We start from the raw sequence: 26821 nt of genomic DNA, 5'->3' as shown, positions 1-26821 counted from the left end.
AGGCCTCGACTCATTGATCAACCTGGTATGAGAGGCCATGTTAGTGTCCACGAGTCCACTCCCTATTATAGTTTACTTAGCTGTACAGGTGCACAAACCATCGCACTGCGGTAAGTTCTAGTTTCTTTGTGACGGTTAAGGGGGACAGCCAAGCTTCAAACATCGATCTAGCGCTGATAGCGCCGTTGAAAGGGCGTCAGGTTGGGACTCCATCTTGTTGGGATGAGTTAAGGACGATGACCACGGAGCATGGACATTACTGATTATACAACTAGATCAAGACGGGCACACAAACATAAACGTCGCTACCATCCGAAGTGTTCACAAAGCCGTCGAAAGATGTTTGTCTACCACGTTAGATCCCATAGTATCAGCATAGGTATGTGNCGCTGCAAAAATACACACAAAGCGCCGTAAAAATTGTAGTTTGCGTAGTAGAGCTACAGTTTGTTGGGGCATAAGCTGACACCTCACAGACCTTGTCACAAGAACCGCATAAAGACGAAAATTAACAGACAACCGATAAATCTTCAGCTCCATAACTTAGAACATCAAAACTCCAGTAGGACCAGCCGAAGTGGCCACTGGATCGTCACGTGTGTGTAAGCGGAAGCAAGGGGAGAACGATGAGGGGGACAGTTGTACAACCGTAATTTGGGCTGAAGTCATCATTCTAAACAGACAACACCTCAGTAGAGAGCGAGTCTGGCGTACATCCAAAAGCAGTCCGCTGTTCAGCTTCTTTCGGAGTGGGAACATTAAAGTTTGCTAGATGAGCTAAACGCTGGGGTTTGAAGGACGACTTCCAGGTATCTGTGGCCTTGGCAGCCGCATTATTCGTAGGTACTGCAGCTAGCGGGAATGCTCGTGGAATGGACCTACCAGTCCATGAACCGACGGAGAAGTCGTTAGAAACTGGACGAGGAGGGGAAGAGGAGCAAACATGTGGGGCAGAACGAAGGGGGATGTCAGCAGTAGTCTGTTTTCGCTTACCCATCCCGCTGTATGCAAGTGACCCGGCTGATGGTACCACATAACGACCTATGGGGTTTGAGATTATTTGTAATTGTGCAATTTGTTATGGTAAGTGGGCTGTGATACTGCCAGGTCGACAGTGACTATAGAGGAGGACGATCAGGGTTCTTAACCAAGGCCTGAACGCAAAGCAGCGGTGGTTGGCATGGGACCGCCATTAAAACCGATATTTTTAAGGATCAAGCAACCACATGCGGTCCAACTTCCAACCTGGAGGACCTCTACTCAGACCTCTAGTCATTGATCAACCTGGTATGAGAGGCTGTGTTAGTGTCACAATTCCACTCCCCATTATAGCTTACTAAGCTGTACCGGTGCACAAACCATCACACCGCGGTAAGTTCTAGTTTCCTTGTGACGGTTAAAAGGGACAACGAAGATTCGAGCACCGATCTAGCGTTGATAGCGCCGTTGAAAGGGCGTCAGAGCGGGGTTCTATCTTGTTGAGATGAGTTGAAGACGATGGCCGTAGTGCACGGACACTACTGACTATACAGCTGGATCGAGACGGGCAAACAGACGTAAACATAGCTACCATTCACAAAGCCGTCGAAAGAAGATGTTTTTCTAACAGGTTAGATCCCATAATATCAGCATAGGTAAGCGTAAACACTACAAACATAAAATTGAAAAGGACAGCGAGGAAGAAAGGACACATGATTGAATAAGTACATTTATTGTACAACAGAAACGAGCTCAGAGAAATAGAAAGGAGGTACATCACAGACGACAAATTTACCGGTAGAATGAAGATCAGTTGGCTGTGGAATGTGCCAAAGTGATGGAGGAAAATAATAATATCTGGCGACGGTGTTCGATAGTTTGATGAATGGAAAAGCAATCAGGCTAGGGTAGCACCAAGGCAGGGAGACTCAGTTGAACGCGATTAATCCAGAAATTGGCACAAGAAGCGTGGTACTGACGACCAGCCCATGGAATCACATTGTCCGCTTCGGTACATGCGGAATCCGGACAAAACGTGTCCAGACATACTCCACAGTAGGATGAAGAATTCGTTCGCACTGGTAGAATTGTGCAACCGTCGAGCAAGGACGCCTGTACGAGGATGTCGAATCGACCCTGAAAGAGAAGTAATGAGAACTACCGGGCAGAACAGCAACCGTCATGACACTGGAAAGCCAAATCTACAATGTGTTGCTTGTCATGGTTAGGCGTACATAGTCAATAAAACGTGAATTTTGCACACCACTTTTTTGAGCGATAACCGACACTCCAGAATCTTATTGCGATTAGACCAACCCGAAATAGGGCAAGAAGAAAGTTGAGTTGATCAATTACGGGATATCGGATCATACAGAAACCTTTGATGAGAAACCCCTAAAGGGTATCCACTTTTCCATCCCGCTCTTTCAAACAGCGGTTCGTATTCTGAATAATCTAGAGGTTTCTAACAACGTCCTGGAATTGTGGAATGGTCACCAACCACACGGTTCCTACCAGTCACGGTAACTGGTAACTACTAGGCATAGGCCACAGACTTCTAATCGTCGTTTAGCTGTAACACCCTTCCGGTGCCTAGCTGCCATGCTACCCGAAGGAAGCCAAAGATTTAGCCAAAAATGAAGTTTTTTTCGCCGTCCAAAATTAGACTAAGGCTGGAACGAACTACATGCTTCTCAAGATAGAATTTGGGGTTGTAAACCGTCAATGGAGAAGTTCGAATGGTGAGGCGAGATGGCTTAGTGGTAAGAGCGCGAATTTGCTGACCGGAAGATCCGTGGTTCGAACCCGACCTCTGCATCTCGACTTCCCCTGTCCAGGCTTGGGCAACCTGGTAGTATCTCAGCTCTCGTGCTTCCTTCGGGTGGCCTGGCAGTTAGGTACCGGAAAAGTGCTACAACTAAACGCTTTCCGTTCTCTCCTGAGGGGATTGGCCGAGTGGTTTATGTTGCAAGGTAGGCCCTCCTGTATTGACAAACAAAACCCACAAGACCAATCAAAAATTTGTTTCATAGAAGAGCAAAGTATACGTTAGCGAAATAGACTCATTTGCAAACCGATTTGGTTTTCCGGGAGACTTATCTGGAACCTAGCTAGATCTCTTGCTTATGATGTTTTTTAACGGAAACACGGGGCGGCCTGTTGGAGCACACTCAGGTGCTTAAAACAGAAGCAACATAAACGAGAGATTCAGTTGGGTTTCAGGTGAGTCTCCCGGTTTGTAAATGGGTGTATTTCGCTAATTTCGCGTAATTTGGTTTCAATTGGAACATAAGGTTGACGGAAACTCAGAGATGCGCCTAACTGATGAGCCCCAAGAAAAGCGAAATCGGTCGTGGGCTGTCGAAGAATTTTCAGGAGCCTTATGAGTAGTCATTACATCCTCTCGACTTCCCCTGTCTAGGCTTGGGGAACCTGGCAGTATCCCAGCCCTCGTGCTTCATTCTGGTGGCATGGCAGCTAGGCACCGAAAGGGTGTTACAGCTGAACGATTTTTATTATAAAAGTATGTTGTTTCAGTAAAATTAGCACACAGGGCCGAGAATCCTTCCATGCGGATGGTACAAATTTACCAAGTTGTTCTCATCTTTTTTTCAGGATGTTGGCGACTTTCGGATCTATTTTACGGGGCACTGTAACTAAAATGACACTCGACCTCAAGACAACAGGACAGAAACAAGAAAAACGCCAGTCGATGGTAGGAGGTGAATCATGTGATATTCATGTTCTGTGCATGATCAACTCCGCTGAGGGTGTCCACTGGTGTGGACTGAATTAGTTTCGTGTTACCTCTCCGTGGCAGTCACTGTGAAATCATGTGAGTTGATGCATTGCATTGGAAAGAAATCAAAGTTACTCAACTGAAAAGATGCAACAGAAGAAACACAGCATAGTTGGCAGATGGATAACGTTCTCGATCCATTGTATTTTCGGGCCTAGATATATGTGTAATAAAAGGACCTTTTGAAAAATAGCCCGCAGAACTAATGGGAAAATATACTGCAAGTAAACGGGAAAGGTAACTTGAAGCGTGGCTGACTTCAAATTGGACAGTGGACATGTTAACCCAGACAAGAATGCTTGCATAAACGCAACACGGGTCTGAGCTGTTAAAAACTAAACTATATCGAAGTCACTTGTTGTCACACTGGTGTCTTCTCCATTATCGCAGGACATTGTATCCAGATTCTAGCCAAAAGATAAGACCACGCATAGTACATATAAATTGAGAAACGCTCCACATTCGCACAACTCAAACCGCTGACAGTGCACTTCAAATAACGGGAAAATTTGCTCAAAACTGCTGGGGGTTTTGAAAAATAATTCCTGGTATACGCAGACATACGTGGCAATTTTCACTTCACGTACAACACATTGGAATATGGGGTTTCTGGAGGACAGCAAAAGGCTCCGTTCGGCGATGCTGCGCTTGGCCAGGAGTTAAATCCGGCTTTTCGTGAAAGTAACGTGCCTATTGTTGGTGTGTCCTATTTAATAACGTCAGGATTCTGGTCGGATGGAACCCATAGGCGAGCGATAATCAACTGGGTCCCGAGTTGCATACCTTTATGCTGACAGTTGCCAGTTTGACAGAGTTCAACGGACGGCGCTCTCGTTTGCTGATTCCAGACACGGAGGAAAATGCGTACCGTGTGTTCAAGGGAAGCGTACCTATCCGATCATCCCACAAAATAATGAGGTCGACTGTGAATGTCAGTGCACCTCATCACAGGGATAAGTCGACTCACTTGAAAGGTGATGTGCCCCTTCAGTGTCACACTGGACTACCATACCTAGGTATTGTTAAGTTGAAATTTTTCAGTTGTGTAACTTTCATTGAAGAATGTGTCCAGCACCAGAAGCTGCGTTGGTTGGGACATGTGTTACGTATACCGAACCATCGTTTGCCGAAGAGAGTGCTGTTTTTCATGCCCAACTCAGAGTGGCGTAAACAGAGAGGTGGCCAACCCTTGACTTGGCAGAGGAGTGTGAAGGAGATCGCGAAGCGCTTGGGTGCTGTCAGTGCTACTCACATTCCAGGATGGGGACCGCGTGATCCTCACTGTGCCTGGTTGAAGACACTACAAGATATGGCTGCCAACCGATGTCAGTGCCGACCTTTATGTCAGATCGTCTGAGTGAATGCCTGGAGGTGTAGGCACCTCGGAATGATTGTGTTAAGCTAGCACTAAGTCCCTCCCCGATCCACCTTTACTCTTTTCTTTACAATAAGGCTTTCAAATAAATCATGGTTGTACGGTAGTGAAGCATCAGTGTTGAAGATTGATGTCATGCTGTCGACGATGATGATGATGATGACGATGGTAGTCGACTAATGATTTTGTGTTGTGAGAAACGTTTGCCTCTCTTCTGGACATACAAAGAATAGCCTGGCATTCCACAGGCAAATCCCCCTGTCTCGCTCTTTGGGCCTCATAAGCGATTTACGTGGAATTAGGCCCCTGCTGTAAAAAGGAATTTGGTTGCTCACCTTGAGCTCCGTTGGTGTGATCCACTGTGCATGATTTTGGAATGACGCGCGCAGCTGAGAAGCTTGGGAGCGTAATTCTGGGGTCCACAGCCCTGAATAAGGGGAAAACCGAAAGGCAGGGAGAATATCACAGGTGGTTTGCTTGTAAATATTGGCTAAACGAAATGAGAGTTGAACACACGTGATACAAGCCTCGAAGAAGCGAAAATACACACTAAATATAACCGGGCGCTTTGCAATTGCTCGAAAACACAGGCACCACCTTCGACATCGTGTGGGATATACTTTGAGTAATTAAACGCTACATACATTGCCAATCCGACGCTCAAAATCGGTCCCAATCATTCAGGGCTCGGAAGTAAGATGACCGAGCAAAGATACGCAGGGATATTAGAGGTATTGTTGCAAGCCATCACAAGGGAGGAGAACCTCGGAGAGCATCGTAAGATACAAACCTGATCATTTGGGGAAACTCTGCGGGATAGGTGGACACGCGCGCACACCCTAATCAATAACTGCGCGGAACAAAAAAAACTTCGTCAGTTCGAATGGATACCAAAGCAGCGTTGCATGCAGAACTCGATTGCCTCGAAAGTGAAAGATATCCACCACTTACCATATCTAGAAGCAGATTCTGCCACCCGTTGTGCGATCCGGTAAACTTCGAACAGATCTGGGGACAATCAATAAACAAAATCGCATGAAAAATATCATGAGAGAATCACGTGACAAGTGAATCGTAACAGTGAAGAGGAGGAATATCACTACAGTTAAAACTCATACAATCAAAACGGTTATGTCAACATGCTTACCAAGGAAAAACTCGTGACCCTCTGGAGTGGAACTGAATTCATCTCGTTCCGATTTCGAGGATAGTACGGATAATGAATCGAGTGACGCATTCAATACTTGTAAGCACTGTGTCAGGCACCGAGACCACTCGTACTGAATGGTCTGTTTTGGCGTCTCATAGGTCTAAAGTGAAAGAGGGGAAAAATGGTTAATTTTGAAGTTTTTAAACGGCAGTCGGGACAACGCTGTTAATCGCTGTTCAAATAGGGTGTTGTAACGGCTGCCTCTCTAATACGACTGTACACCTGTTCAAGCACATCATTCCAGAAGTCTAAACGACTTTTGATACGATTGTTCATAACTCTTCTTGTATCTCAGCCCCTATTTGTAGCGGCCGACCACTTCGACGCTTTCAGTTAGTTCATTACCTCGTCGATCGATGGAATACCCGAGTGATCCGAATTCCGATCCACTTGATAGCTATAGTGAAAATGAAACTGCGCTTACATTCAATTCTGATAACGACGAGTGCTGTGTAAAAAAATCGTTCAGCCGCAGCACCCTTTCGGTGCCTAACTGCCAAGCCATCAGAAAGAAACACGAGGGCTGGAATAATGCCCGGTTTCCAAAGCCCAGACAGGGAAAGTCGAGGTGCAGAGGTCACCGACCTTCCGATCAGCGAATTCGCGCTCTAACTACTGAGACTCTGTACAGTAATACCCCAAGCGACGCTTCGGAAGAGGGCGGAAATATAAACGGTGGCGGCCTCTTCTTCAAGATCTAACTCATAGTTATTCGATGAAGCGATTTAATTTTTTACAGTATATTCTCTAATACTAAATCATCAGTGTTTTCACCCACTTTACAGTAGATATAAAAGTATTTGACGTTCTCGAAAAGAATACTGTGCACTATACGGGCCTACTGTCATATTCTTTCAGTAGAGATAATGCGTAAAATGGCTCAGTGGTTAGAGCGCAAATTTACTGACCACAAGGTCGGTTGTTCGAATCCGACCTCCGTATTCCGACTTCCTCTGTCTAGGTTTGGGCAACCTGGCAGTATACCAGCTCTCGTGCTTCCTTTGGGTGGCATGACAACTAAGCACCATAAGGGTGTTCCGGCTGAACGATCACCTCCATCTTTAATTTGTAGGAATAAGTTCAAATTTATATCCAAGTGTGTAGTAGACTGCATGTTTTCGGGATCTAAAGCACAAAACCAGGTGTTTATGGACCTTTCGACGACAGTCTAACTTCGTAGTTTTCGTAATGCGCGGGCTTTTTCGGAACATAAGCCCTGCGAATTAGTGGGGGAGGGGCGATTATATACCCTTGTTTGATTTGGCTACTGAATGTCTGTCATAAATGACCCTTGGAAGGTACTGTGTTCTAACGTAGCGGCACTATAAAGCACCATCAGACATTGAATGGGAGCAGGTGTTTGGTAAGTTGAGTTGCTCATTCTCGTGAGTGGATTACTCAGTAAACTCACACATCATACAGGGTGTTCGGATGGACACAGTTCCCCTGAAAACAGGGGTCATTAGTAAGACGGTATCGTGCGACAACACCGTTAAGGGTTCGACAGTTAAACCACTTCCCTTGGGTCTCACAACTGTATTGTCCTCTAGCCGCATCACCAACAAAGACACACGATCGAATTTACAGTTCAAGTTTGCACGATTCCGCGAAACTTTGTGAGAAGCCTTAGGAACACACCTGATAGAAATTCACAAAAATGTCGATAACAAAGTGATTTCACTCAGACGCCTTGGTCATCCTTAGCGTTGTGAGAATTGTCGACGAAATAACTTTGATGGATTTATGGTACGAAGACAAAAACTGTACTATTTTCTCAATAATTGTTCCAGATTTGTTTGACCCATATAGAAACAGAACCGCGTCAACAGACATCTGTCTGCTGGACCCGATCTCCCGAATTCTCCTCTGGCGTTAGATCGAATTCGTACATCAGACAGTTCTGCTGCACAATTCAGTGACATCTGCCAACGAAATGATAATGGCGAGAAGTATGACCTCTGTGTGCACAGATTAGAGACGAGCCGGATGTACTGAGTCACTAGTTTTCATCTGAAGAACGAATAGACAACACCGACCCTAAGCATCTCGTGGACCTGAATCACTCACCAAACACAAATACATGAATTCCTCTACAATCTTGTTCCCTACAGATTTGGGGAAGATGAAAACAACGAGTAACACGGGATCGCGTATAACTCCGCTAACAAATGGCTTCCTGACCTCCCCTCTCCGAGTTAGTCTTCACTGACTTACTATATAAAGAACCTGTCAAGATAATTGGATCAAGAGAACTCTTAGTATCATTGTACCATGAAGTTCACGTATTTGTTACTCGCCCGAGGAATGAAGTGACCGCCAATTTGATCCAACTGGAGTAAGGAGTGCAAGTTAAACGGAAGGGAAATAAGGAGGACTACCCTTACCTGAAAATCAGAAGAAAGGTTGTAATTTGGTCGAGTCACCTCAAACCGATTGTCGATGAGACTGATGTTGTTCTCTGCGGATAAGAGCTTGTTTGTGTTTTGCGGGATCGGCACTGGACCGGCTGCGAGACTTGTGCCAATGCTGGTTTGAAAGTCGCCAAAATCATCATCCATGGAGAATGGGATGCTAACTGCGGAATTCTTCTGAAGGCTGAAGTAAAATGGAGACTCCGATGGACAAATTAGGCCGAATGCACAGAGATACAGCAAACATGCTTCGCAGAACGTCCCACCCATATGAACCATGGGGAAGGAACTATCTCACCAGCACCGGTTAACGGGCATATCCTACTTAATCAGGTGGGTTAAATCATCGGGGTCATTCCTCCAAAAGGTATGATGAAAGATGACTGGTGGCCTAGTGACCTAGTCCTCAGGTTTCCATTCTATTGAACGGTAAACTACAAGTGATAACGGGAGACTTAACTGAACATAAGGTTGACGGAAACTCGGGGACTGCGCCTACCTGATGAGCCCCAGGAAGGACGAAACCGATCGTGGGCTGTCTAAGAGTTTTCAGAAACCTTGTGATTAGTTTCCTTTATGAAAAAATTAGATTAGATGTACAATTAAACACATCTGTGAGAAAAAAACGATCTGCGGAATTGGTCGAGTTCATCTTGTGCAGTTTAGTGTTGACACAAACTTTCGGATAGCAAGAACATCTGATCAAACAAGGTTAAGGATGCCACATACGTCGCACGAAACACGTGAGACGAAAGTCCTAGAAAGGGGAATAGTGTGTAACGAATTCCACTGTTTTCGCATGGGATACGCGTGATGTTAGGTATGATGCCTGATTACTAACAACGACGCGCACAACCTGACGGGAATACAACACACAGCAGAGCAATTGTCCTCAAACACGATAAATGATTTGATTAACACTACCGACGAATGGTAAATAGCATGATCTCGTTAGGACGGAAGTAACCGCGCTTCATCGGTCGAAGGAAGTAATAGAAGACTGGAAGATAAACATATCGACACATAGTACAGCAGCGCGGGTCACTGGGGAACGGTGAATTTTTTGTCGCAAAACGGCGAAGAAACAGAGACAAAGAAGATACATCTTGACGGAGGGTAAAGGCTAGAAGCAGCGGTGAGGCGAGCGATTTTCCACTGTACTTGATTGAGTATAGAAAGAGAATAAAGGGAAGCCAGGTCCTACACATGGAAGGCAAATATGAGGGTAAAGGAAGCAGCGGTGAGGCGAGCGATTTTCCACTGTACTTGACAGATAGACAAAAAGGCAGTGAAAGAACAGGGGCCAGGTTTGTTGCAAGCCGTTGAAGCACCCAATGCCGTTTTGTTAACCTTACCATCCAGAATATCGACATTTGTAACCTTCACGAATACCGTTCAAACAGCAAGCCTTTCGAAACCCTATTACTTCACTCCGGTAGAAGACAAATCCGGAAGCCCACAACAGACGAACCTCACTGCTCCCACTACAACGAACCCGTCTAAAACTCAGACCTTTGCACTGAATAGTCGCACCAATGACTTATACCAGTATCTTCAAGACTCGTGGTAAAAAAATCGAAATCGTACAGTTGTAACACCTTTCCGGTGCCATGCTACCCGAAAGAAGCACCAGGGCTGCGATACTGCCAGGTCGCCCAAGCTCAGACTGGGAAAGTGGAGAGGCAGAGGTCGGGTTTGAACCACGGACTTTCCGGTCAGTAAATTCGTGCTCTAACTAGTTGAACCATCTTGTTTTAAAGGTACCCTCGTAAAATTGACAATGATTGCCATATATAGTCCAAAGTCTGCATCAGTCCCAATCGTCAGGAATCGGTTTTGAGAAACAATACAACAGCTGGTCAACAAAATATCCTTTTGATGACAGCGAGTAACTGTGCGGACGGGAGGGGCAAAATTCACCACCTACATGATCAATTTGGTTTCCGACGGCTAGGCTAGAATGAAGATAGGCTCAATAAATGAGCGACGGTCACATAACCCCGCAGGTGGGCCATATTTTTGGTGCATACACGGGGGAATCTTCAAATGAAGATTGTAGGTCATACAGAGGCGTTGCTACTTGAGACACGCGGGGTACGAACCATAAGTTTGCTCATACTAAGATCAAACCCCAACTCACTGCTAGACATGCCCTTCGAGAACAGAAGCATTGTACCGCAAAGCCTGAAAAACCAAAAAAATGCTATCAAGATCTACAACCACGATATTAGACGTCATCAGCCTAACCAGTCTGAAAATTGATTGGTAATGAGAAACGACCAGTGGACACCAACGAAAGCCTCGATAAAACAAACTATCAAAGATCAGCTATGGTATGTGCGACGACGTAAAGAAACTGTATATTTGCGGACACCATGAATTAACCCAAGGGACAAGACAAACACACCTAACCAAAGCAGCCAAGTATCGCAATCTGCAGCAACAAGCCGCGCCGTCCACCAGGAAGGATCGTATCTAGTATTGGTGGGATATGGCAACAATCGTAGAATCGGTATCCAACGTCAACCATCGGCCAACTTTATCTTCCCATCATACGAACGACTTTGGGCAAAGTGCAGCCCCAGCGACGTAAACGAGGTGCACATTGGTGGCCGAGAGGGAGTAATGCGGGTTGGGTTATTTTGAACTACTAGTTTGTACCCATCCAATACAACGTGTGGGGAAGAATTAAGAGAGCTGGATATCGTCAGGACTACCAGACTGAAAAAGGCAAAATCCCCTGGGGAAAACGGGATCCTAAGTAAAATCTATGAGTACTGCCTATCCGCCCCTCGCCAGTTTTTCCACGACGTATGCTTCCCAAAAGAGAGAGTAGAATATGTATTGGAGTGGTGCACCCGATCAATACTGCCACTCCCCAAAGGGCGAACTAGTATGGGTCAGTCTGACCGAGATTGTAGCCAAAATATTCGCCTTCTGTCTGATGCATTCAAGGATCAAATCAAGGTGCTTTCCGTCCCGAAAGAGGCTGTATAAACCGAATATATTCAGCTCCTCAAAGGCTTTGGTAACTACCACTCAAAAAAGGTACTGGAATTCTTCAACAACCCTCTGAGGTTAACGTTGCTACCTCGAAGGAAAACTAAAGATCAAAGCCAACATAGGACAGCTTGGTTTTCCCCATTGCAGGAGGCAGCAAAGAGGGTCAAGTTGTTCAGACCTAGAAGCCGATCGCCGCTCATAGACAACTGCTATCCGAGACATTCCTGCAGTCAACTCATTCTGACTAATCAGATGGTCATTTAAGAGTAAATCAACTGTGAGTTCTGTTACGCAATATACACAGCGACTTCAAAATACGAACTTAGAGAACGTTTCACAGGGTGGTCTGTGATGTAGAAAAAGAAAAATAGGACGTAGGGCAAGTCGAAACAAGAGCAAATGGAAGAACGGAGCTCAACTTTCTCATGTGGAGCAAATTTGAAGGCATTATGAGCCGGCGATGGGTAAAAAACCAGGGAGCACCTTTCGCTATGAAGCACTGAAGTGTATGTCTGATTAGTAAGCGCATCTTCTGTCTCGGTCGTGCAGGAGCTTCCACCAAGCACGCAGTCGAAACGGTTATAATACACAGTAGGATGCCCTCAAAAGAGCCGAATCGAACGATTCATCGGTTTACAGGAGTAAGCAAGATTAGTGACAAACCCATACTAGGGAATAAATAGACAATTCAACCAGGATGTACACATTAACGGTCATTCGCAATACAGCGGGTGTGCGGATACGGATCGAATAACTGACGTATAAATTCTGGTGAGACAGTGATCAGAAAGGCTTGGAGGCGGATAATATGGCGGAATATTGAGAGGGGTGTAGTGGGGAAGAAACACGGTTTGTGGAGTGTCACCATCACTATGTGGAAGTGAGGAAGGCCACATTAATCGATTAGCAGCCAGTGATAGGAACTGGCTCTGCCTTACGAATTTGTTGATGTTAGAGGACGGGGTGAGTAATTCGGGGAGGTGGTGTACGGAGGCCAGCCTTTCCTAATAACCGAACATCACATCGTTTGGTTGGACGCATCATGTGCAGGAAGCGGGCCAAACGAAGGCATGCCCTGATTGGTCAGAATACCAGCCAATCCGAGTCAAGCAACTTTGACTCGACGCTTCTCGTCCCCTCACGGACATTCTGGCACAACCTTGTGGAACACTCTGTGCTTACACTATAAATACAGTTGTAATAATACTTCCTTTGTCTCCATAAAAGGATGTGTAGAGCTACCGTGGCTTTTGATATACCATAGTGGGCGGAGCAGGAAGCCAAGAGACCGATACAGAGTTGCACTACCGTTTAGCAAGCTACGACAGTTGGACATTAAGGTCACCCAGAAAGCTTACTTGGGAGGAGGGGTCCGATTGGGTGCCGCTCAGGTGAGTAACAAGTTAGGACCCGTCGCTGACGTTTGACCAGTGGTAAACATGTATAAGTAAACAGACTTTACGTCCAAAAGTACTGGAGATTGCAGGCTAATGTCTAAGGAGGTAAAAGTGGAAGACTGAGAGTGACAAACGGACACAAGAGCAAGCAATATTCTTGAAGTGTTGGATCAGAACGAATCAAGAGACTGAAATGTCCGACTTCAGGCGATGAGTATCGCGGAACGCCAACGAGGAACTTGCGTGATCAGACCGATTATTCGTGTCTAATTTGAAGGCCTTAACCACAAACAAGGGTGAACCACAACAAGTGGTTCCTGTAAATCGGGTGGCAGTAACTTTCCGGACGACAGCGTGAGCAGTGTACCGCCGGATATAACACCGATGGGATTGAACACAGGGGGACAACATCAAATTATCACAAGTCTGATGCCACAATGAGGATGTCCTGTAGTGTGAAAAGATGTCGGGTCAAAATTGGAAACTACACCGCAAAGTGACCATGGCACCGTCCGGAGACCANGAATCGAACGATTCATCGGTTTACAGGAGTAAGCAAGATTAGTGACAAACCCATACTAGGGAATAAATAGACAATTCAACCAGGATGTACACATTAACGGTCATTCGCAATACAGCGGGTGTGCGGATACGGATCGAATAACTGACGTATAAATTCTGGTGAGACAGTGATCAGAAAGGCTTGGAGGCGGATAATATGGCGGAATATTGAGAGGGGTGTAGTGGGGAAGAAACACGGTTTGTGGAGTGTCACCATCACTATGTGGAAGTGAGGAAGGCCACATTAATCGATTAGCAGCCAGTGATAGGAACTGGCTCTGCCTTACGAATTTGTTGATGTTAGAGGACGGGGTGAGTAATTCAGGGAGGTGGTGTACGGAGGCCAGCCTTTCCTAATAACCGAACATCACATCGTTTGGACGGATGCATCATGTGCAGGAAGCGGGTCAAACGAAGGCATGCCCTGATTGGTCAGAATACCAGCCAATCCGAGTCAAGCAACTTTGACTCGACGCTTCTCGTCCCCTCACGGACATTCTGGCACAACCTTGTGGAACACTCTGTGCTTACACTATAAATACAGTTGTAATAATACTTCCTTTGTCTCCATAAAAGGATGTGTAGAGCTACCGTGGCTTTTGATATACCATAGTGGGCGGAGCAGGAAGCCAAGAGACCGATACAGAGTTGCACTACCGTTTAGCAAGCTACGACAGTTGGACATTAAGGTCACCCAGAAAGCTTACTTGGGAGGAGGGGTCCGATTGGGTGCCGCTCAGGTGAGTAACAAGTTAGGACCCGTCGCTGACGTTTGACCAGTGGTAAACATGTATAAGTAAACAGACTTTACGTCCAAAAGTACTGGAGATTGCAGGCTAATGTCTAAGGAGGTAAAAGTGGAAGACTGAGAGTGACAAACGGACACAAGAGCAAGCAATATTCTTGAAGTGTTGGATCAGAACGAATCAAGAGACTGAAATGTCCGACTTCAGGCGATGAGTATCGCGGAACGCCAACGAGGAACTTGCGTGATCAGACCGATTATTCGTGTCTAATTTGAAGGCCTTAACCACAAACAAGGGTGAACCACAACAAGTGGTTCCTGTAAATCGGGTGGCAGTAACTTTCCGGACGACAGCGTGAGCAGTGTACCGCCGGATATAACACCGATGGGATTGAACACAGGGGGACAACATCAAATTATCACAAGTCTGATGCCACAATGAGGATGTCCTGTAGTGTGAAAAGATGTCGGGTCAAAATTGGAAACTACACCGCAAAGTGACCATGGCACCGTCCGGAGACCAGCGGCTCCTAATAACCAAACATCACGATTGGACGGATGTGTCACACGGGGGCTGCGGACTAAACGAAGGCACCCCTTGATTGGTCAGAATATCGGCCTCACGCCTTTGGGTGAGAAAACTGAGCGCTTGTTCTCCAGAATGAGTTGGCGTGAATATTGGTTACTGTAGTCTAGTGGCATTCATAGAGGCATTACATGTCTCAAAAGTCCCAGTGCCAACAGAGAGACACGTACGAAGGGATGGGCGAGATGGCCCAAGTAATTAGAGCGCGAATTTACTGACCGGAAGGTCCATGGTTCGAATCCGACCTCCGCCTCTCGACTTCCCCTGTCTGGGCTTGGGCAACCTGGCAGTATCCTAGCCCTCATGCTTCCTTCGGGTGGCATGGCAGCTAAGCAGCTGAACGCTTTCTTCTTTTCTTTCTACGAAATATAGTTGTGTTTTGCCTCTTTGTAGATTTCAGTTGAAGCTTCACAAGAGGACACAAATTTCGTGCCCTCGATCCGGATACATTGTGCATATCAAAGTGAAAAAAAACACTGTGATTTAATTCGAAAGAGATGAGACAAATAGTCGCGCAGCTGGATGAAATACTCCTGAAATCAACTACTGACTTACTGTGTACAATGTTCAATCAAGTCAGGGCAGATACCGTTGCCCAGTATCCGGGATGCATCGGCCAGCTTGGGAGCATCCGCAGTCTGCCAGAGAACGAAGAAGGTGCAGGAATAAATACTTGTGCGCATAGAAATGATACAATATCGCCCCAGTGGTTAGCTCGTGNTATATATATATATATATATATATATATATATATATATAGGCAGTACCTTAAATTCTAAACGTGGTGATAGTTCTAAGTTGGTTTGATGGGCGACGCAAACTATATTGCGATTGCGCTTTACGGGCTGATGCGTTAGATAACGTAGTTGACATAAAATGGCACCAGAATGCCCTGATCGATGAAAAGGGGAAAACAAAGACTACCTATATTTTTTCCCAAATTTCAGAGCTTGCAAAGATTGCCTCTGACCAGGGTGAGTGCCGAGTTCGTCGTGGATGACACAGAAAACTTTTGTGGCCTATCGATGGGAGTAACCTCCACTTCGGAAAGTCTCTCTGATCACTCGGAGGAACATCGCTGCAAAATGGCAGTGTAGGAACTTCGCTGTTGCCTTGGAAAAGACGGACACTGACGTGATTACATGGCTGGATTCCACTACAAGGAATTCAGTAGTTCCCTTTCGATCATCCGTGAATAGGTCCCAATTGTGTTAATGAAACCGAAACAAGAACTGGTGACCCAGCAAGTTTGCAGTCAGGAAAATCCGTCCGAGTCATACAGATCAAAATGAATAAAAACGGAATAGAATAAAACAGCCAAAATCACTGAGTGAGCGGTCCAATGAGTAAGATAATCTAAACCCCCATTGTAAACGATTCTATCAAGGAAACTACTCACGAGGTTGCTGGAAACTCTTCGACAGCCCACGACCGGTTTCGCCCTTCTTGGGGCTCATCAGGTAGGCGCAGTCCCCGAGTTTCCGTCAACCTTATGATCTACTTGAACCCAAATTGCACTGTTTTCGAGAAATACACTCATTTGCGAACCAATTTGGTTTTAATGGGAGACTCAACTGAATCTCTCGTTTGTGATGTCCTTCAGCTGAATGTGCTGCAAAAGGAAAACATCATAATCGAGAGATTCAATTGAGTCTCCCGTGAAAACTGATTTGCAAATAATTATATCAAGCTTTTGCAAAAACTTGGTAAGCTGAGGAGAGTTGGGAAAGTATCTTAAAACAGCCTGCGCAGGGGATTGGAACATCATCATGTGTATTGAGTAGCCAAGGGAAAGGTACGAACAGGCTGCTTACCACTTTTTCGAAGGATGTGAAGTCGGCCCAGTCATCATCGGGATGAGCCGGAAAACCATTAGAACAGTTTGTTGATGTAGTCTTTGGAATCGAAATAGGTGGCGGTGTGAAGGATACTTGTGTCGTAATCACGGGACCATTCGATGTTATAGGGGGCGCAATGGGCACACTGATTCGCGGAACGGGCGGAGTTGTAAAGCCGTTTAAATAGTTCACGGTCAGATGGGACAAAATCAAGTCTTCCGGTTTGCGTAGATCGAACTGCTCGCGTTGGGCGACGCCTATGAGAGCTAAAGCCAGAACCAATTCGGATGGAGTGAGCCAACCAGGATGTGAATGGTTCACCATTGTCCAAATGTGTTGTAGCGTTTTGTCACTGAGGCCAGATGAAGAGAAAATTTGGCAAATCAGCCGACTATCCAAGCCGTAGCTACAAGTGATTGAAGAAGATGTAAGTCCCGTAGTCATTCGGCAGAAAAATATAGAGGCTGCAGTGATACTGACAATAGTAATGAGTCGAGAGACAGTAAAGAAACATACAACCGCACGCTGCTATGCAAAGTCGTGATGATCGGTAGGAAGAAATGTGTCACTTATGGTTTTAACTAATCAATCGTCCATGTGGTATAATAACTGAGTGTTCCGGTACGTGTTGCATTCATTGAGCATCCCACGATGGTAGTAAAATACCGGATGGCCAGACAATTAGCTGCAGAGGACGCAATCCAGCAACTTTGCCACAAGAATGTTCTCATAATTCTTTTGTTTGGTCTCGGGGGCCAGATGGCTCGAACCCGACCTCTGTCCCTCGACTTCCATTATCCAGGCTTGGGCAACGTGGCTGTATCCCAGCCCTCGTGCTCCCTTCGGGTTGCATGACAGTTAGGCACCTAAAGGGTGATACAGCTGCATGATTTAAGATTTTTATTTTATGGTCCCGTTGGCCATTCCTAACAGACGCTTATTGGTCTTAGTTTCGTTATCAGCCAGGGAGAGGTCATACAGGGGTGGGTTTAAAAGCCCGGTAAGCTCGGCAAACAACAAAAACTATCTGATCGAGAACTACTAAGTCTAACATAGCTATCAAGCTTGACACTTTAAGGCACATGTTTCTACACTGACTAACTTTCAAAAGGAAGTTGACTATCGGTCTTTGACTGTCGTGCATTGACTTCGTCAGAGCCGAGACAACTGCCAGGTTATATAAAACTGCCACTATATTCGGTGTATACCTTTGTTCCAAAATTCTGTTAGAAACTAGACAACCATTATGGTCCCTGATGGTTTCACTGACAAGAGGCTTTTGAAGACCTCCAATAGGGAGCTACCTGTGGATATTTCCAGTGCTTTTAGCATCGCCCCTTCTTTCGATCTTCTGGATTCATCAAGCTTCCTGGTCTCCGTAGTCACTCGGTGCTACCTGGAGTCGGATGATGCGTTCAGTTGGACTGTGGTTACATCTGGAAGGAATCTATTACATAATCAAATTAAGTGTCTAGATGTTAGAGTGACGATGGACGTGTTGTGTTGCAGATAGAAGTTCTGCCATCAAGAATACCTTTGGGTATCTCCCTCCAATGACAGTTAACGCCCGACATGGAACAAGTGGACAGTGTTGGAGAAGTTGGTTTTGATAATTTCTGAGTCTATGAGCTTCTTAATGGCCCAGCGAGGTGTGCGCAAAAATGAGAGGCAATGAAAAACAGCATCAAATTAATGCGTGACCGGGGTTAGCACAGATTTTTAAGAAGTGGCAGGCGGTACTCAATCCTCACCACCAGAAACTGGTGGCACTGTGATCTATTCGGGTTCGGAGCTGATATACCCCATTTCTGAACAAACGGAACATGTTTCAGAAGAGCTTGGTAAACAATCGGTAGTTTTTATTTGGGCAACGTTTCGCTTTTGACACAAAAGCTTCATCAGGCCAAGTGAACAGGTCAACAAATTGGCCAGGTTATAAGACAGACGGGGAACCAATCAGTAAGTCCTCTTCACACTAGATCAGTGTTGAGTGTCAATTAACAGCTCTTGTCGGCTAGCGTGGGTGTCAAAATCTTGAATTGGTGGGTTGGAGGAGTTTCAAATTACTTCCGATCGCTTTTCATTCCTTAATCTTCCACTTCGGGGTGCTTCACTTGACGATTCACCCCGGGTGCCACTGGTAGATCCTTGATCACCGGGGGATGTGAATGTTACGACAATTTAGTTGGGGGGAGGGGAGGTGCGTAAGGTTAAGTGGAGTTCAGGTGATGACTACTCTTCCCTCTGATGATCGCACACCAACACGTGTTAGCTCGAATGACCCAAGACCGTTCTCCACACGCTTGCCAGTTCCACGCTTTCCATTCTGTTAACGCTGGTAGGTGTGCGCAAAAATGAGAGGCAATGAAAAACAGCATCAAATTAATGCGTGACCGGGGTCAGCACAGATTTTTCAGAAGTGGCAGGCGGTACTCAATCCTCACCACCAGTAACTGGTGGCACTGTGATCTATTCGGGTTCGGAGCTGATATACCCCATTTCTGAACAAACGGAACATGTCTTCGTTTGGTTGTATGTTCCACTTCCCCGTTTTCCTGTTATCGAAACTAGCTGGAATCAATGTGCTTATGGCACACGTTTATAGCTGATTAATTGACTGATTGATTGGGGCTGATATACTCTGTGGGGAACATGTGACCAAATCTTGGATGTTGCAGAAGTTGGTAGTGCAAAGGAACCGTCCGCGAACTGTCTGACACAGAATATGCACACCAAACTCTCAACAATGACTGGACAAAGAAATACGCGTATGCGAATCGAGGCTATTCTGTGTTGAGGCCCACCAATAAAATTGCATATCCCTCCAGGTAGACCGCCTTGACTTAATGAGTGATGTTCACGTTGACGTTGGTTGTTAGACTCTTACTATGTAGCTGTATGGTATGTCATAAAAGACAGATCATTAGTACGAACATACACCCTCAGTAAGCGGTAAAAAAAACTGGTGTCATGGTCAGGAGTAAATGCGCTGTCGCCTGAGGGTATCCTTTCAGAAGAGCAGATTTCCGATAGGACTCCTTCTGTGCCAGTCGGAAATACCTAGGTTAAAGGTGTCAGATGTCGCCCCAAGACGTCAGTATTCAACCTACTATTTGGGACAATATCAACGGGTTTCCCTATGATTAGCTTACAAGCAAGTAAGATACACTAAACAAAAATAACGATTAAAAATACCACTCCCTGACGTTTTATCAAGCCATTAACAGCTGGAGCAAGGGCTGTCTGCTCTTGCAAGAGCCATCAGCACCATGTGTACTCGGGCTTGAACAATGGTATAGTGGGTCACAGTGATGTTCTGACTGCCAACGTCATTACACTGCCGGAGACGCTACGATCTGGTCTGACGAATTCGCTTCCTTGTTATTGAGTGATGTGCATCAACCTCTCTAGGACTGGTTTGAAACCATGCACAACGCCTTAACATCCTCCCAACAACATGCGCTTCTCAGTTGCCGTTTCTGCTATACGCGTCTGTATGAGGAAGGCCGACTATATACCATATAATGAAGCGTCAGATAATCTGGTTTCGTAACAAACCAATGGGCACTACTGACACCGGTAGTCCACCACGGCATAGGTGAAGTACAGAATAAGAAACGGGAATGGTTAGTGGAAACCTATCACAGGTGGTCCATATTATAGATCCGAAACATGCCACCAAACAGTGTGGAATGTGGCAACCAGAGCATCACCACAGTCGTTTGACGATTATATCATGTAGTATTCCAGGTGCAAGGGCCGTCATGCATGCAACAGAGTAACCACACATAAAAGTTTTACGGCCCAAGTCCAAGGCTTATGGCGTAGCTTACCTGGTTGTTGTCGCCACGATCACACGGTGGTATATGGGTGGGAGAAAGCGTAGATCATCCAATGGGCACTACTGACACCGTTAGTTCACCACGGCATAGGTGAAGTACAGAATAAGAAACGGGAATGGTTAGTGGAAACCTATCACAGATGGTCCATATTATAGATCCGAAACATGCCACCAAACAGTGTGGAATGTGGCAACCAGAGCATCACCACAGTCGGTTGACGATTATATCTTGTAGTATTCCAGGTGCAAGGGCCATCATGCATGCAACAGAGTAACCACACATAAAAGTTTTACGGCCCAAGTCCAAGGCTTATGGCGTAGCTTACCTGGTTGTTGTCGCCGTGATCACACGGTGGTATATGGGTGGGAGAAAGCGTAGATCATGAAGCCAATCTGGTTTATGGTTACTCAGTTCCGAGTCGGATGACCCATTCAGTGCGATGGAGGTTTTTGTCCCAGAAACACTGCGTGCGTACATGCCTACAGTGCTGAAAAATGAAAAAATACCGCTTAGGGCAATCGCAAATGGAGATTTAGGGCCAAGGATAAACAGACCATTTTGGTGCCTAGCTGGCATGCCACCCGAAGGAAGCAAGAGAACTGGGATACTGCCAGGTTGCTTGAGTCTAGACAGGGGAGGTCGAGAGGAAGAGGTCGGGTTCGAACTACAAACCTTCCGGTCAGTAAATTCGCGCTCTAACCACTCGGGCCATCTCGGCATCTCGTCAACCATGAAGGTTCCGGGGCTCAAACGAGATCGGCCATTTGCCATATACAGTATATCCGTCATGAGGCTATTGCCTGTCACAAAACACCCGTGTCTTTCATTGCTCACAAGGCTAAAAAAAATCGTTCAGCTGTAGCACCCTTTCGGTGCCTAGCTGCCATGCCACACGGAGGAGGCACAAGGGCTGGGATACTGCCAGGTCGCCCAAGCCCAGACAGGGGAAGCCGAGTGGCAGAGGTCGGGTTCGAACAACGGACCTTCCGATCAGTAAATTCGCGCTCTAACTACTTGGTCCACCTCGCCCCTTATAGGCTTGAACGGATATTCCACTACATCCCTTGTTATATGGTCGATACCATATATCTTGATTAAAACCGATTTATTCCATGAATCAGTGTACAATTCAATGGGCTACTTATCACTAGCGTGTGGCATTTCGGGGATAGAGATGACAAAGTCGAAGGCTTCTGTAAGGATGAAGACGTGGTAAAACGAACGTAGAAACATACCCAGACACAAAGAGGGCATAAATAATGAGTCACACAAGTGAGACAGTGCCAGGAATGATTGACTTCAACGCAAGGCGCAAACAGATGAATACTTAAGCAGTTAATAAAACAGAGCAGTGCAGTTCCACATGCGCAGTTGAGGCAACGCAAGTGAAGAAGCAAGTCGTACGAGAGAATGGCTCGGGAAGAGGGACGAAAGGTGTGAGTTCGTCACGGCATTTCCCGTCTCAGTAAAGATAGACTGAGAGGGGAGATAGAAACTGTCCTGAAGGTGAGTAAGAGGCTGAATGTTATCAGTCGGTGTTAGAGGCAGTGGAACCCGAGTTATATATGCAGTTGCGGAATGGCATGTTGATTGAGAGGAAATAGATCAAGGGTCTGTGCGATGAAGAAGGCGCTTTTTAATGTCCTTCACAACTGTACACGGGCACGTGTCACGCCAGCAGGACGACAATTTATTGACAGTTTCTGAAGCTCGTGATGATTAATAATCGCACTCTTCCGCTAATACGGGATCATTCCTACTTTCGATTGACCGAATATGAGTCAGCGAAATAACCGAGTTTGGCCAGTCCCTTCAGTAGTTATAGGTGCAGCCCACATGAGCCAAATGACTTTTCGTGGCTTAGCAGCAACAAGTTCCTCTGAAGCAACAACTTCCTCAAAAGCGAAACGTTGCCCAGCAATAAATCTACCGACTGTCACCAAACTTTTTCGAAAACGATTCCTCTGAACCTCTTCTGCCATTACCGGATGCAAAGTAACTACGGATTGCGCCGTCAACAGTAATGGCGCGGACCCTGAGTCTTTTGATAGGAAAAACTGAAGAATAGTGCATAGCGAATGGAAACGCCTTGTCCTCGACCGTTTCCCACTCATGCTCCTCCCGTCATGTGGGCGTAGTGACGCTTGTGTGCGGTGACCATCAGCCGTCAAATTATGCTGTGTGTTCCCACAGCACCACATTGGTTGCACCAGTTTATAACACTCATATCATTATCCAGTTAGTGCGTTGTTCTTCCAGGCTAATTATCACTATGGTCATCAGCATAACATCGGTATCCAGCTCAGAGGCTTCGATGCGAGACCATGAGAATGTTGTAGCCTCATCACCAAACCAAAGTGGTTTTTTGGCATACGGGCGCAAAATACAGGTGGGCGCGGTGTTAACCAGGTTATCCAGCTTAATATCAAAAGAATAATCGTTCTGCTCTAACATCCTTTCAGTATGCAGCTGCCACGTCCCTCGAAGGAAGCACAAGAGCTGAGACACCGAAGTCGTCCAAGTCCATACAAGGGCAGTCCAGATGCAGAGGTCGGGTCTTAATAGAGGATCTTCTGGTTAGTAAGTTCACACCTTAACCGCTCAGCTGTCTCGAGGTCAGGGCTGACAGTTGTAAAATCGTCACGTTGAACACCATTGTCGAATTGATGAAGTTCATCCTCCAAGAAGTGGCTTGTGGACAGCATTCCTCGTTTTAAGCCAGAAATGAAGACAGTGCGGTCACCCTTCTTATTGGGTGTTAGATGGTTATTGCTACAGGAAGCTGACCATCTTGGGGAGATTAAAAGATACAGAATGGACTATAGACACCTCGACCGCAATAAGACATCCAGCAATCACCTTCATCATTATTATTAAAAATCGCTCATCGTTCTGGTGCCTAGCTGCCATACCACCCGAAGGAAGCATGGGGGCTGAGACACTCCGAGGATGAGGAAGCTTAGACAGGGCGAGTCGAGATGAAGACGTCGGATTCGAACCACGGACCTGCTGGTTGGTAAATTCGCGCCCTAACCACTTGAGCAATCTCGCCTTCCTCCCCCCATCATCATTATCGACAGTATTACATCAATGTCCAGCAGTGATATTTCACTGTCGTACAACCATGATTTATTTGAAAAACTTAAGGTGAAGAAAAGAATAGAATTGAGCGGACAAAAAAAATAGTGATAGCTTACTACAATCATTTCAACCTCCAGATACTCATTACAGCAACCTGGATAAAAACTGAAAGCAAGAACGCCACTGACATCGGGTAGCAGACATATTTGCAGTATTTACAATAGGCACAATTGGGTTCACGCGGTACCCATCCTGAAAGGCAATTAGAACCGACAGCACCCAGACATTTTGCGATCTCTTTCGTACCCATTTACCAGGTAAAGGGGGTGGCATCATGCAATTACTCCTTGGAGTCAGGAACATTACGCAAAATGAAGCGTTGTGCACGAATGCTGACTAGATTTGACGGCGCCCTCCAGGCCAGGCGATCAGCGTCCGAATTACTCCGCAATTTTGTTCTACTCGAACAAACAGTTTCTCTAGCACCGTACCCCTGCATCCAGTAGGGTCACCGAAGTCGGGGACTATTCGTTGCCACACGCTTTTGGGCATCAGTAACCAGCACCATACCGACTGACCTATAGTAGCTACCAGTACACCCAGATATGGGTCTCCTGTGTACAGGTCTCAGTGATCTACCCGCGCTGACGCGGCTCTAAACCACTGAAGAGTTGTTTGAAGTGAGAGTAGCGCAGGAAGGACCGGCCATGAAGTGGTGTTAACCTGAGTCGAAAGTTAGCCGCCAGGTATTCGAAACCATTTCCGAAGTATGTCTGGGTAGAAACCATTTCCATTGGCAGCATAGGGGAAGGTAGTTTCACGAGATTCCGCTTCTACGAGGCTGAATATATACTATGACGATCACGACTAGTAATTGCCGGAATAATCGGTAGTCGCTGTCGACTGGGGCGTTAAAAATTCCAGGCCAGACACTAGACACAAAAGAACATCGACAGCTTGACTTCAAGGATGCGTTCAACTCTGCCGACCGGTTTGTTCTTTTCAACACATTTGTGCAACAAGGCAGGCTCCGGAAGTTGGTGAATACCCCACGCTGTTTGAGGCCAATTACTAGTGGACGTGTGGGTGAGAGGGTAAAGGGGCTCCAAAAGCTTTCCTATCAGCAATGATGTCCAACAATGAGCTCGCCAGCTTCAATCATTTATGGCTTGAGAACCGAACTTCGTTCAGGCTAAAGGGCCTGTATACATGAAAACTGTAATGGTATATTACTCCATGGTTGAGATTGGGCCCTCTCATCCGAGAACCGAAGGCGTTTCTAAGTGTTTGATCACCGGTGCCTCCGAGTAAGCTGCCTGCAGCGAGTCTGCAACGGAGTGGCGCGTAAGCGGGTACGAATCCGATTCATTAGATTAGCAGCCAATATCTACCGAAGAAAACGCTGTTTTCTGTGCCGAGCGATTGTTGGTTCACTGGGGATAAGGCATGAAAAGGTGGCGTGAAATGAGAGCGGCCATAGTCAACATCAGTGCTGTAGGATCTTCGAACCTTCCTGGCTTGATCTTGTTTGCAGCTGGTTGAAAATCCTGCAGCACATGGCAAGCAACCGATCCCAATAGCGCACAGCCTAACGGCCTAGTTAAAGTTCCCTTGTTATTATGGGCTAAGCTGAGGTTTGACAAGATTCGAAAAGGACGAGGGGTCGATCCCTAAAGAAATGAGGCTTCTTCGCGCTAGTTCCAGTACTTCCTCTTTTCTTTTCACCCTTTACTAACGATTTCTCCGCTATGCTCTTATGGCAGTTAAGCACCACTATGTATGGCTGATGTACTGTTTTCACTATAATAGATGATAAACAAAGTTGTACACTTTCATCAATTTTAATTTCGTCATCGATGAGATAATGAGATGAATGCTGGAAGATCCCGATAATCCCAACTGAGGGTTCCTGAGTGAGATCCTTGTTGACCTGGAATATGCAGACGACAGTATCATCTTCTGAAAGTAAGGAGGCGAAAGCATTACTAGAAAGGATGACTGAGGTCATCCAGTCACTCAGCGTGTTTGGGACCCACGAAGAGCCAAGTCATGCTGAGAAGCATGACATGCCCTTGAAAACGGAACCAACAAGACGTAGCGTAAAACACTATACGTATCCCGTAAGTTGCATCAACTCCCACAGTAACATGACAGACCAAGTGAACCCACGAATCTAGGTCGGCATTGCGCTCCTGAGTGCGCATCATTTGCGCAGTTGAAACGGCATGTCACTAGGTCTTACGCGTCACATGTACCAGGTCACAGTAAGGGCTGTGTTGCCGTACGGTTGGGACAAATGGCTTCTGCGGACGGATGACGTGAGGCATCTTCAGGTTATTTTTACCACTGATGCCTCGGAGCGCGTCAACAGATGCGTAAGGAGGCTATTTGGAAACGTGTACTTGGTTGTGCGGGAGGAATTTCAATCGCGGAAAGCATCCAGCACAGTCAACCACAATGACTCAGCCATGTGCTACGAACGACCAAACACGGGAAGAAGCCGAGATTGGTAATGTACGACTTGGCAGAAGAGTGTGGAAAAGATTGCAAACAGTTTGTATTCTTGGTGCGGTCTGCCTTCCAGGATGGGGTCTTCTGATTCATCCTGCACTTGGCTGGAGACATTGCAAGAAATGGCGGCTGATCGATATCGGTGGCGTTCGTGCTGTCAGTTTTACGGGAGTGAAGCATCATTGCCAACACTGATGTTGTAGTCTTTGATGATGATGGTGCTGTCAGTTTCGTTCAGATTGTCAGGCTGATGTTGTAGTCTTTGATGATGGTGGTGCTGTCAGTTTCGTTCAGATTGTCAGATTAAGCGTAGAATACATGCGATAGGCAAGCAACACATCCCGTCCCTCATCAACTCTTCTCTCTTCTTTCCACTGTAAGGCTTTGAATATAAGGTGAAATTTGTGGTCGTATGGCAGTGAAGCACCAGTGTTAACACTCATGTTGCTTTGTGGTGGTGACTGATAATGACTCACAGGGAGT

General features: G+C 46.1%; 1 protein-coding gene across 1 annotated transcript; it reads right to left on the bottom strand.

The window, feature by feature from the left end:
- Positions 1-1713: 1713 nt before the first annotated feature.
- T265_11477 (hypothetical protein) lies at positions 1714-25783 on the bottom strand (the record flags this gene model as incomplete). Its single annotated transcript, XM_009178144.1, has 9 exons — positions 1714-2115; positions 5489-5580; positions 6105-6161; positions 6301-6463; positions 8748-8958; positions 15622-15704; positions 16881-17310; positions 21072-21233; positions 25758-25783. The coding sequence occupies 9 exons, from the start codon at positions 25781-25783 to the stop codon at positions 1882-1884; spliced, it is 1458 nt and encodes a 485-aa protein (XP_009176408.1).
- Positions 25784-26821: the final 1038 nt, after the last annotated feature.

This window comes from Opisthorchis viverrini (assembly GCF_000715545.1).
Source record: "Opisthorchis viverrini unplaced genomic scaffold opera_v5_502, whole genome shotgun sequence".
NCBI lineage: Eukaryota > Metazoa > Platyhelminthes > Trematoda > Opisthorchiida > Opisthorchiidae > Opisthorchis > Opisthorchis viverrini.
The sequence above is the reverse complement of the archived record's forward strand: the minus strand, read 5'-3'. Positions and strand labels throughout refer to the sequence as shown.